This window comes from Miscanthus floridulus, chromosome 5, assembly GCF_019320115.1.
Source record: "Miscanthus floridulus cultivar M001 chromosome 5, ASM1932011v1, whole genome shotgun sequence".
Classification (NCBI taxonomy): domain Eukaryota; kingdom Viridiplantae; phylum Streptophyta; class Magnoliopsida; order Poales; family Poaceae; genus Miscanthus; species Miscanthus floridulus.
In genome coordinates, this window is record NC_089584.1 from 13,020,258 (window position 1) to 13,033,498 (window position 13,241).

General features: G+C 42.6%; 2 protein-coding genes across 2 annotated transcripts; both read left to right on the forward strand.

The window, feature by feature from the left end:
- The first annotated feature begins 4,946 nt into the window (after window positions 1-4,946).
- LOC136449533 (UDP-xylose transporter 3-like) lies at window positions 4,947-8,470 on the forward strand. Its single transcript, XM_066449572.1, has 8 exons — window positions 4,947-5,162; window positions 5,254-5,468; window positions 6,070-6,254; window positions 6,487-6,554; window positions 6,634-6,766; window positions 7,148-7,309; window positions 7,398-7,670; window positions 8,022-8,470. Exons 2-8 carry the CDS (start codon window positions 5,345-5,347, stop codon window positions 8,142-8,144), a joined length of 1,068 nt encoding a protein of 355 aa, XP_066305669.1. The 5' UTR covers window positions 4,947-5,162; window positions 5,254-5,344; the 3' UTR covers window positions 8,145-8,470.
- Window positions 8,471-8,617: 147 nt separating this feature from the next.
- On the forward strand, window positions 8,618-12,915 carry LOC136449532 (mini-chromosome maintenance complex-binding protein-like). The gene is made up of 14 exons (XM_066449571.1): window positions 8,618-9,245; window positions 9,538-9,651; window positions 9,732-9,839; window positions 9,938-10,063; window positions 10,163-10,207; window positions 10,575-10,688; window positions 10,792-10,950; window positions 11,057-11,128; window positions 11,240-11,353; window positions 11,478-11,680; window positions 11,778-11,913; window positions 12,029-12,253; window positions 12,421-12,488; window positions 12,587-12,915. Exons 1-14 carry the CDS (start codon window positions 9,057-9,059, stop codon window positions 12,699-12,701), a joined length of 1,788 nt encoding a protein of 595 aa, XP_066305668.1. The 5' UTR covers window positions 8,618-9,056; the 3' UTR covers window positions 12,702-12,915.
- The last annotated feature ends 326 nt before the right edge of the window (window positions 12,916-13,241 follow it).

Here is a 13,241-nt window from a genome sequence, read left to right on the forward strand (position 1 = left end):
ACCATTGGACTGCATGATTGTTTGGCGTCGGTGTCAGCCTCCAACACCATGAACAGTGAATGGGCATGGACTACTGGCTCTGATCTGAGTCTGAGAGAGGCAGCTAGCTCCGGCCGGGAGAGAGCTGAGAGTGTCGGTGGGTTCGGCGACCTCCCAACGAAAGCGACCTCCTATTACTTCCTGTAGCAGATGGCAATAAGCAGCAGGTGGAGGCCATCCAAAACGAACACAACTTGGCTGCGTTCCCATTCCATATGCTACCTGCTTTTCAATTTATTACTCAGTTAATTATTGACTAATCCCAAAGTAGTCCTCCACGACAATGGCGTGCCACCGAACCCACCCTCCTCCTCCTCCTCTTCTCCGCTCATCCTCTCGCCCATGCTGCCATGCGTCAATATCATCCCTCCCCTTCCTTCTCCTTATCCACACGGCCAAACCCCAAGCTGGGTCTATCTATAGACATACTGTTCTGTAGCTGGCCGCAGAATAAGTTATTCTATGACCACTTTGAGTTATGATAATTACTATACTAATTTACGAGATTATGGTAACTCCCTCATAAATGATTACTGTAGCATTATGGTAAGTATCATCTTGAATTATAGTAACACATGTATCATAAACCTGTATTGTCATTATCGTAAATTGGTACAAACATTATCGCAAATCAAGGTGGCCATAGAATAAGTTATTCTGTGACCAGCTGTAGAATAGTCTTACCGTAGAACTACTACCCTGTAGCTGGTTACAAAATAACTTATTCTATAGCCACTTTGAGTTACGATAATTACTATGTTAATTTACAAGATTACAGTAACTCCTTACTAAGTGGTTTACTATAACGTTATGGTAAATATCCCTATGTGTTATAGTAACACAACTATCGTAAATATATATTGACATTATCATAAATTAGTATATAAAATTATCGTAAAATGGAGATGGCTACATAATAACTTATTTTGTAGCTGTCTACTGAATATACTCTCCATATATATATATATATAATTTGTTTCAAAGCAACATACACCAACGCCGCGAGAATGATCATCATCATGCATGCCAAGGTGGCGTCCCGTCCTTTTGTGCCCTTTTTCCGTGGGTTTGTTTCCTCATTATTCCTTCTGGCCTGTGTACGTTGCACTGTATATGTGTCGTTTTCTACAGTCTTTCTGGACTTCCGGTCACATATATTAAATGGCGTTTTGAGGTGCCTTAGATCACACACTTTGGCTACAAATTATCTTTACTCTCCTTTTTCTAGAAAAAATGTTTGGATATCTATGAGTATATTTGTTTAAATATATTTTTCACAAACAAATGATTTAATAGATATATTATAAAAAAAGATAGGTCAATGTCTAAAATAATTGACTTCAGAAATTCAGATAGTCCAAGACGTCTCTAGCTTGTTTATAACTAAAAATAAATTTACATCATTCATCTATATTATCCCTTTTACAATGGCAATTTAATTTTATGGAAACAATACAAATACAAATACAGACAATTACATTCACGCGCACACACAACCCTATGAATATGCACAAACACCATATCCTTATGAGCACCACCTAAAAGCTGGATCGGCAGATATTAGATTGCTGGACACAGTACTTATTACTACTAAAAGAATGTAGCACTACTAATCCTTAGAATGTATCAAAAAAAAAAGCTCCATGGCAAGTTTAAAACTTGAACTTAGATGGACAAACTCTATCATAGAGAACCTAATAATCATCTAAGTTATACCCAACTCGCACACTAACGCCAACTTGGCTACGGGTAGTTCGGTTCAAATAAAAAGCAACATACTCCCTCTGTTCACAAATTTAAGGACTCCAGTGATTTAAAATTTATCCATAAATGTAAGCACTTTTGGTCTAATAAATAGCAATAATTAGTCGCTAGTGGTTTGTCATTTTATGGCATCGAATAATCCTTTCATTCCAAATAACTGCATTTCTATGCATGCACCTGGACAAGCACTTTTCCAAATGCATACTTAGAAGCTGGAAATGTACTTATTTTGGGACACAAAGTGTGGCCGATCGAATAGACATATTTTAGTTGTGTGCCACCCTAAATTAGGTGCTTGATTGAGTGTATGTACATGTGTTTTTTTTCTTGTCCTGCATAAATTGTTCTAAACTCACATGTCCTTACATTTGTAGACGTAGAGAGTATGTTTATGCTACCCGCTCTGTCTCAAAATAAATCAATCCATATATCATCCTAAGTGAACTATTTCGTGTCATAAATATACGTGCTCTTTTTTGTATAAATTTGTTTAAACTCTCTACAAATTAATTTAATTTGGGACATAGGGATTAACAAAAAAGAACTTATGTTTTCTAGGGGCAAGCACTCCTATACTACCAGCCTGTCAGTGGCGGACCCAGCGGGTAGTCCAGGTAGGCCCGGGACTACCCGCAAATTTGGCCCAGACATTTTCTAATACTTCGCAGAGCCCACGAAAAGTTTGGCCCAAGCGCTCGCCATCTCGCCCCCTCGCGACCGCAGCCCTCGACCTCGACTTTTCCAGGTGCGAGCAAGTAGCGAGGAGCGACCGCCGCCCCCCGGCCGAGCCCCGAGGCTCGAGCGCAGGTCCCTCACCGGCCGCTGCCCTACGTGGCCATGCCCGCACACACAGGCACAGGCACAGTGCTCTGCGGCTCCGCCAGTCCACCGGCGCCCCGCCGGCCGCGGTGCGCCAAGCATCTGGCCGGCTTCCCAATCAACCGCAGTCCAGCGTCGCCGTGCGCCGTCCGCCCGCGGACATGCCAAGTGACGGTGAGGCGCAGGCGGCTGGACTAGCCCGCGGAGCGCGAGCGAGGTGAAGGCGGCTGAGCGGACGCGATAGTGCCTAGGAGGAAGGGGCATGGCTGTAGAGAAGGAGGAGGAAGGGGACTCCGGCGAAGAGCAGTCGAGCAGCGTGTGGAGGTCCTCCTGTCGAGCGGCGACGATGGAGATCCGGATGGGAAGGAGAGAAGAGATTTTGCGGTCAGCGGCGACACCACGAGAGCGAGCGAAGCCCCTTCCTCCTTATTAGCTTGATGACATCACCCTTACGTCACGCCTAAATACGGTCATTTTCCTTTAAGAAAATAAATACAGATATACATAAGGCATCCTTAGCCATCCATCGTAAGATGTGTGTTCTCTTTTATATCCGTGTTCTCAAATTTGCTATTGGAATTTACCGTATTGCATACAAAAATTTTGACTAGGACTACCCTCGGTTCAAATCTTGGTCCGCCACTGCAGCCTTTTCGTTTCGGCTTATTCGCTCGTATCTAACTTATAATTCACGGATTGGACAGTGTTTTTCTCTCACACCAAATCAGCTAGCAGTACTTTCAGCCATGGCTTATAAGCCAATTCGGCCGAGACCAACGGGCTGTACATCTAAGTGCTGGAGCAACAGAGGTACAAGGACTCGTTTTGATGGCGGCATTCATACTCCAATGTGGTGATGAAAATGGAGTGGTACTCCCGCACGGATCACCGCGTTGAGATTCCCACGAACATGCAAGATCCCGGCGCAGTGAGCGAATTTCACGCATATACTGTTTCTCGATGCTATCGACTGTGCAGAGGGGAGCCAGCAGCAAGGACACACTTGTGTCTGTGCTCCATAAACCCATGCACCTACAAATTGTACCGCCAAAAGAGCATCGCAACTTTTCACAAAAAACAAACAAAGAGTGGGGTTCTTGACGAGACACGGTACATTTTTCGAGTGGAGGTGGACCGATACTGTAATTTCGTTTAGGGCTCGTCCAGTTTCTCTCTCTAAAGTTAAAGTTTGCTCGTATCTTATCCAATATTTAGACATATATATGAAGTATTAAATATTGACTAAAAATAATTAATTATATATTTTGTGACTAATTTGTGAGACGTGTCCACGATTTGACAATGTGGTGCTACCGTAACACATGTGCTAATGATGAATTAATTAGGCTTAATAAATTCGTCTCGCGGATTACTGACGGATTTTGTAATTTGTTTTTTATTAGTATCCGAACACCCCATATAACACACAACGTGACATCCAAAAACTTTACCCTGGATTTAAACAAGACCTTAGTTATCTCAAACCGACACGTGTCAAATTTCAAGTGTTAACAACGACCTTAGTACAGATTTGTGGACAATGATTTTTTGGCAGAAAAAGAAAGAGCAGTGCAGCATTTGAGCATTATTTTTTTATTGATTGACAACGAGTAAAGGGTCGATTAGATACCAAGATGGCCACAAGTTAAGGCCCGTTCACTTCTCTGAAAAAAGCCGAAACACTGTTTTTGACTAATTTGTTGTGAGAGGAAAACGCTGTTCCGGCTAAAATAATAAACGAAAAAATACGAATTATAAGACAAGCCAACATGACCTAAGTGGCATCCACTAAGCAACACGAAAACAACCTCACTATAATAATATTCAATAAATGGGAGATGATAGCCTCCATTCACATATAATATAAGAGTACTCTAAAAAACACATCACAAATTCGCCGACAATAAGAGATTATCTATCAATCAATCGTACGAGGCAAATGAGGTACTCCTATTAAGTATTTGGACCTATTTTTTGAAACGACAATTGGATCTTGCCAGCTTGTATTCGAGGTGAGTCCACCAAACACCTCACCAAACAATATATATACTTTCAAATACAAAATTTTCAAATCTCATTAAACACGTGCAAAGTACAATACATTCCAAAGGATTATTACTGCTAGCTGGTTTGATGTGAGAGAAAAATATTATTCTAATTATAATACATGAACGTTTACGATCAAGCGAACAGATCGAAAATTGACACTCCTGGATCACCCCGACAAAAAATAATAATTACACATCTGCCCCTCAGCAACCACCAACAACCCGAGATGACCATATACTCGCAACAATATCTTTTCTTTTCTTTTGTATAAAACACCCGTCTCCGTCTCCGGTGAGCAGGAGAGGGGGGAGGGAGGAGGCCAAGAACGCAGCCGCGAAGCCAAGCACACCTGATCCGGCCCCTGCTGTCCTGCTCCAGCTCGTTTCTCAGGTCCCCGTGCCACTGCCAGTCCCTCGCGCAGCTCAGATTCACGAGCTCGTCTCCCAGATCTTGCCTCGTTTGGCTGAATTCTGTTCTTTGGGAGCAAAGAGGTAGTTTTGGCCAGAAAGGCCGGCTCTTGGCTGCTTCCTGGTGTTCCTGCTGCGGTTGCTTGATCGAAATGTGACCTTTTGTGCTTTGCAGGTGCTGGTCGGCGGCGTGGTTTGGTGCTTTGGGGCCGGCGAGTTTTTGCGTTCTCCGGCTCTGCGTGTCTGCTTTCTGCGACGGGTTGGAAATGGGGGTGGCGGGGGAGAAGTTCCAGCTGGGGACGGTGGGGGCGCTGAGCCTCTCGGTGGTGTCCTCCGTCTCCATCGTCATCTGCAACAAGGCTCTCATGAGCTCCCTCGGCTTCAACTTTGGTATGAGATCCAATCTTGTCCGAGATGCTTGTCTCCTTTCCGTTCAGCTACTGTTTGGCTATTAGATGCTTCTGCTCCATGTTTTTACTCGTATATGCTGTCTGCTGAGGCGCGAGGTCAAGATTAGTCCAGGCGGGTGCAGCGGGAATTGGTTGATGCTGCACAAGGGCACAGCGACTTTGTGCTGTGAATTGGTATGAGGAGACTGGTGCTGCGAGAGATTTCACAGTTTCAGGGGCAAGCGCAAATTAGCTTGAATATCTGTGAATCGAATATTTGGTGTCGTGAGTTGGAAAATGAGTGAACTGTGAGTTCATATGATAGGGCTAAGGTGACTTACTGGAAATGGCTATACCGTGGAAAAGGGGCTAGGTTCAGCTTAAGTGATACCAAAATGGTCTCTGTGATCTTTAGCAGTAAAACACGTCGCGCTTTTGCTATTGATTGCACATGGATATGTTTTTACCGTTTGGTCTATTTTTGGAATCCGATCGCATTAATTTACAGTGTCACCACGTGTCGTGAAGTGATAGTCCGTCTATAAACAGACAATAATAGGGTTTCCTCCAAGTGTTAATGAAATGCGGTATTTGTTTCGCAGCCACTACTTTGACAAGCTGGCATCTCCTGGTTACGTTCTGCTCTCTCCATGTGGCATTATGTATGAAGCTCTTTGAGCACAAACCTTTCGATGCAAGGACCGTCATGGGATTTGGAGTGCTCAATGGCATATCGATTGGACTTCTTAACTTGAGTCTTGGTTTCAATTCTGTTGGTTTCTATCAGGTATACATCCCTTTTTTTTCTCTAATTCTATTTGTATTCATCCAAACTTAAGTGATCTGGCACAAATTTCTTATTCGGCGCCCATAACATGATGTGTTGTCATCAGTAAAGGTATATCAGGATGGGCCAAAAACATCCTAGAAACATGGTTTCAGTTTGGCGCTATTCATGCTCTCCATCTCACATGCTAATCACTCCACCAAGCTCATAACAAAGTACTGTTTATGTTCAGATGACAAAGCTGGCTATTATTCCCTGTACTGTTATATTGGAGACCCTTTTCTTCAGGAAGAAATTTAGGTTTGTTTGTACTACGTCATGTGTTTTATGCAGCTTTATAATATATCATCTAATCTTTTTCACTGACCTTACTGTGCAGTCAGAATATCAAGCTCTCCCTTAGTGTGCTCCTTGTTGGTGTTGGTGTTGCAACTGTAACTGATCTGCAACTCAACACTGTAGGATCCATACTGTCCCTGCTGGCAATCATCACAACCTGTATTGCTCAGATCGTATCCTTTCAATTGTACATATACTCATTATTTTCTTTTATGTGGTACATCTGTCACAGAATCATTTGCATACAACAAACTTTGCATGTGTTTGAGGTTCTTAATATCGCAAAAGGGGGGCAAAGCGCTAATATGTGAACAATAGAGGCTAGTTCTTCCTCTACTGTTTTATTTAGTTTACCTGTTGAGCATAAATTTTAAACATGGTATACATTGTCTTGTTTAGCATTGTCATCATCTCATTGCACATCAGCACATTCATCTAAGTGATATGCATATTTCCTCATCATTAAAAAAAGGGGGTAGTTGCCACTAAAGCGGCATTTAATTTGAGCATTAGTGTTCTGTGACGAATAACTTGAGTCCTTAACAAGCCATCAGATGACAAATACAATACAGAAGAAGTTCAAGGTATCTTCAACGCAGCTTCTGTACCAATCTTGCCCATACCAAGCATTGACTTTGTTCCTTATTGGTCCATTCCTTGATGGATTTTTGACTAACCAAAATGTCTTTGCTTTCGATTACACAACTCAAGTTCTGGTAAGCATTAAATTGGGCTTTGGGGAGTTTATGTTAATTGTGGATATTACTTCATCTGATCATGGGTCTGCATTTATTGTCTCTGCAGTTTTTCATCGTGTTGTCATGCCTAATTTCAGTCTCAGTAAACTTCAGCACTTTTCTTGTGATTGGGAAGACATCTCCTGTAACTTACCAAGTTCTTGGCCATCTGAAAACATGCTTGGTTCTCACCTTTGGCTATGTTCTGCTTCACGATCCGTTTAGCTGGAGAAACATACTTGGAATCCTAATTGCAGTAATTGGGATGGTTTTGTATTCATACTTCTGCACTAGAGAGACTCAGCAAAAACCAGCAGAAGTCTCCCCGCAAGTCATTCAGGTATGTTCTGCAATGGTTAGCTAAATTCCATGGATAGTATCGTGTTTTCAGCAGATAAATTCCATGGATAGTATTGGGTTTTTAGTGGATAAATTCCATCGATAGTACCGGGTTTTGAGCAGATAACATTCGAACAGATAAATTCCATGGACGTTTGAAACTGAAATTCTCATTAGTCTGGTGACATTGATCTTATGTCGAACAGATCTATAAATCTTTGTTGTTCCATTGATCTTATGTCAAATCTTTTCACTTGATATGCAACATTTATATTGTTGTGGAAACATTACTATGTTTTTTCTAGTTCTCTAGAAGCTTTTCTTGACAAGTTGCATGTCACTGACATCACAGGATAAAGAGGGTGAATCAAACCCTCTGATGTCGGACTCCCTGAGCGCTGCTGAAAACGGGGGCAGTGCCACCGACGACGAACCCCTGAAGGTACCAATGTGGAGCTCAAAGTACTCGGCGTGATGAAGGCTGTTCTGTTACTAGCATACGGTGCTATAAAGAATTAAGCTTGGTAGGCAGATACTAGGGTTGGAAGGCAACCCTGTTCCTGTTCCATTTTTGGCCTTCTATTTTTTTCTTCCTTTCTGGCATATACTATAAATATATGTGCTGTCAGTAAATGGATCTCACTCTTGAGAGGATGATACCTCAGCTCGAGACGAGTGATCTGCCTGAAAGCTATTTTCTTATGCTCCACTCCACGTGTAACCTGGTAGATGGACATGATGTCAACAGTAGTAGTTTGCATTCTTTTGTACTAGTTTATAGTACTGTATATCTCAGTCTTCTGTTATGTGTTCCTCGCGTTCCGCAAGCTCATGTCCGCACCGGGCATCTTCATCCTTCCCCTCCTCGTCGCCCACCACCACCAGGCACCAGCGTTCCGCCGCCTGGGCTAACGGCGACTCGCCGGCCGCCGCCCTCTCCACCGCTCCCTAAGCCGCATTCCTCGCCGGAGAAGCCTCACCGCGGCGGAGGTGCTCGCCCACAACCACAAAGGTGCAGACAGAAGCTGTGGGGCCCACCTACACAAGGGTTCCAGGACGGAAATATTTTAGGCCCGTTTCATTTCTTCCAAGAACGTTCAGACTGGGCCTTCATAGGTCTACACATTGTGGATATTGGCCCATTTAAAACTTGGCCTACTTCGGCTCAAGAGACTTACTTACCCAGCCCAAGCCCAAGAGCGATGGCGGGAAGCGGGCAGGAAACGGCGGGAAGCGCCGCCGCCAGTGGCGCCAAAACCCCGAGCCGCTATATCACCCCTCCCCTCAGGCCTCAGTCCTCTCGTCCCCTCGCCTGCCCACCTCTCCCGCCGTTGCTCCCGAGTGCCAAACCCCAGCGCGAGAGAAGAAGAGAGAGAGAGAGAGAGTGATGGTGGGGCCGCAGTACGATCTCGTCGGGAACCCGCTGGGCGCGGTGCGCGCCACCTTCGAGAGGACGGCCGCGGCGGCGGCCGCGGAGTCCGGAGGAGCCGACCCTGTGGCGGCGTTCCGGGGCAAGGATTGGGGCGCCGGCGACCTCTTCCGCTCCTTCCTCTTCGAGCAAGACGGCCTTGGCAAGGTGAAGGATCAGCCCTTGCCCTTTCTGTTTTTGATTTTTGTGTTTTTTCCCGATTACTTTACACTGGTTTACCTATGGATCTGGGTGGCGATTCAAGATATAGATTGACTAGTCGCATAAATTGAGTCATTTAATTTTAATTAATCAATAATCTGCACAAATAAGAACACGCGTTAGGAACTTACGTTTTCATATTTTTTGGGAGGAGCAAAGGGTCTCCTTTTTGCTGCACTCATTTTTCGTAACGTGTTTGCAAGCGAGGCTTTTAATGCCAAAATAAAAACTATTCCAGGTTCCGGTGTTGGATGCATCAAATCTTGGATTGATCAAACCAAACACCCTGGTCCGGTACCGGGGAATGGTTCAGGATATGCTTGGGAATGAGTACTACATTGGTGCTTTCAAGGTAATGGGCTGAGGCTCATAAACTCTTGGAAAACTGTCTTTAGTGCCTGCTAAGCTTATTTTACTGTATCATCTATGTAGGATGGGTCAACTTGGAGGACAAACAAGTACACTGACTTCTCACCGTTCTCAATGCCACATCCTTGTGATTCACATCTTTGGGAGCGGCATCTCTTCCACTGTGTGCCTGTATGTTACTGCTTCCATGGCATTTGTTTTTCATTCTGTAACCCTAAAGGTTTTTTTATCAGCGCACCAGCACCCGATTTGTAATTGGTGTATTACAGGCACCTGGACAAAATTCTTGGACACTGGAGTCTTCACCAGGACCCGATGTCCGCAGGATGTCAAACTGCTTGGCACCTGAATTAAGAGAGAAAAGGAAGAGAGATGGGGATGATGATGCTATGGATGTATGTTTTTTACATGTTTCCTGCAAATAAAATGCAGCTATTATTCCTGACACCCACTGTTGAAGTGTTGACATTTAGTGTATTTCTTTCTTTCGACAGGTTTCAGAAAATGGGCACGGAGAGTCTTCATTCTGCAAGAAGCCGGTAAGAGTTGACAATTATTTGATTTCAGTTTCACTATTAAGGGTAAATACTAAATGGTCATGTTTGTCTCATGAAGCATATATTCATACTTACATTCTTATATGTTGATGTGCACACACCTGAATCTCATAAATGTATATGTATCAGTTTCTTGCTTGTTTTTTTGTATTTGGAAGCTTCATCTGACAATTTCCCTGGATATATGTCATCCTGTAATTTTCTATTCTGAATATAGGCAGGTATCCTGATAAATTAGGATAGTTGATAACCTGATTTATTTATGCATACCTGCTTATTTTCCTTCTAACATTGTGAAGAATTATATGAACTGGCTATTAATCTGATTTAATCTCTATTCTCTTTGCAGAAGGAAGGCGATGTTCATGTCTCATCCAGTTCAACTGAAGTGGCAGGAACTGTTCCAGAGATGAATGGAGGCGATCATCATATACCTGGAAGCTCATTTTCATGTCTAGTGAAGGTAATGACCTAGAATTTTGTGAATGAAATGCAAATGATCAGATTTATTTGGTTTTATTTCAGTTATCTTATTTACGATTGACTCTTTTATATCTTTGTTGCAGATCTATGACATGCCTGAAAGTCAAGTGAAGCTAAATGATGTTATTGAGTTTATTGGTGTATATACATTTGACCCAGAACTTGCTGCTCCTAGTGACAACCCAGATGATATAATGTTAGACCTCATGGAAGATGTAACAGTTCAGTTGCCTCCGAGCAAGGTATGCATATACATAGTACCTGAGGTCATGTATAACACGGGAAAATGTTAGTTTATCTTTTGCTATTTTTTCCCTTAACTTTTGATTCCTTTAAATGATTATACAGGTGCCACGTCTTCACTGTTTGGTATGGAGAAAATTATCATCCCACGATTTTATTTCAAGGCCTGTTGTTGAGGTAGATATTACCAAATTTGTTGTCATGAAATCTGTAGTGTGTTTGCTACTTTCACCAGCTTTTACCCACTGACTAATAGAACTTATTCTGTTCTTTGTTTTGGTCGTGCAGCCTTCACCTAGCCTGTTAAAAGGCATTCGGCAATCTTTGCTCTCACACCTCACCCTTGTGTTAGGCAATGATGAACTTGCAGCCCAGTGCTTGCTGTTGCATCTTCTATCCAGAGTATGTTGTATTTCTAATCAAATGCCCTAACTATAAGCATATTTTAAAAGTTTGATTTGAGATGATTCTTGCAAAGTCAATTCATATCCAATTACTAAATTATTGCTCATTAATCTTTATGCAGCTTCGCAATAGGGTGGACGTGGTCACTGTTGGCAGACTCTCCTTGAATTTCACTGGCTTCAACAAGGAAAGTGCTTCCATATTTGGGAATCAACTGTATTCTTTGATCCAGAAATTGGTGCCATATTCACAAGCCATACCTCTGTCAATTGACTATCTCAACTCAGCCACACTTCAACCTAGAAAGGACAACAAGTCAGGAAGGTGCGTGCTTTTAGATTGTCTATTAAGTATCAACAATATATAAGTATTATATTTAGAGCTAAAATGTATCCTATACTTACCCTAATATTTGCTGTAGGTTGGTCACAGGAGTTCTGCAGCTACCTCAAGGCACTCATCTGACCTTTGATGAGACTCTTCTGCAGACAGGGTCATTGACATCTAAAGGTGTGGAAAATACCATGCTGCTCAAGAATCTGATGGAGTCGCAGAAGGTAATGATCCTTGCAACATTGAACCTAATATTTTAATTCTAGTACTGGTGTTGCTGGCCTTAGGTTAAGTTGAACCGATTATCTGACATTTAAGTTTCTTTGAATTTACTTGCAGGTTGACTACGATTTTGAGTACTACAAGCTGGAAATGGCAGCTGATGTGCAGCTACTTACTCTCTCTGAGGGAAAATCAAACATCCTTCCTTCAGACTTGGTAGTGCCTTTCCGGCCATCCTCTGTTCCCACAGTTAATGCAGGTGCTGAGGAAACTGAAAGTTGGAGGTGGTATTTGGCCACAGTAAGGTCTCTTCCTCAGTCCACTGAACCTGAGACTTACCAGGTAAACACCCCTTACTCCATTCTCTATCTAGCAATGGCACTGATCGAAAACCTTGATATAATCTTAAAACCTCGAATATGATTGCAAAAGATGCATATTCGAATATCCAACTATACCACTTTGCATGACATGGTTAATGAGTTGTGTAACGTTTGCACTTATTGCAGATGATTCAAGATGAAATGGTCAGTGCGATGCGCGATGATAGGAGCTTGGGTTGTTCTGAACTTAGCAGGTCTGTATTAGTGCCACAGTTGAAAACACTAACCTGGCTGTTTGGTCAGGAAGTCTATGAATCGTTTTTGAGCTCATTTCCCTTCCTCTGATCTGCAGATGGCTAACAATGGCACAAATAATGGCCTCGAGCTTTGGCGAGAAGAGTCTTTCTTTGGAGCACTGGCACATGGTGAAGGAGCTTGAGAGGCTTAGAAAGCAGAGGATGCAATGAGATGACGCATCATTAGCATGTGTTTTTACATTCTAATTGTTATGGTGGTATGCTGTTATGTGTATAGGACTAGATGTGTGAATCAAGACATGGATCCAAGCCATTTCTGTAACAACGAACAGCTTCTATGATCCTATGGATGCTATGATGTCTGCTGTGCATTTTCTTGCTCAAATTTGAAATGCACTCTGGGAACCATGGCATGTCGATCTCAGATCTGTGATTTCAGGATTGTAATGCAAAATTTCTCTGAATGGGACCACTTAATGGATGTTTTGAAATAAATCAAACCCATCTTTAACTCTGCAAGAATAAGGCTTTTCTAAGTACATTCGCAATGCACCTAAATATATATGTACAGATACGCTACAAAAGCCAAAACAAGCAAACCTTTGATTACTTCTAGCTGCAAAATTATAGCAAACAAACATTTTTCTTCCACCTAAATGGATGGAGTTTTTTGGTAGGGCAAGTTTATGTGCAATTGCTCAACATTTGTAATCGCTATATTCATTTTATTCAATGGACCTTCTCTGTATT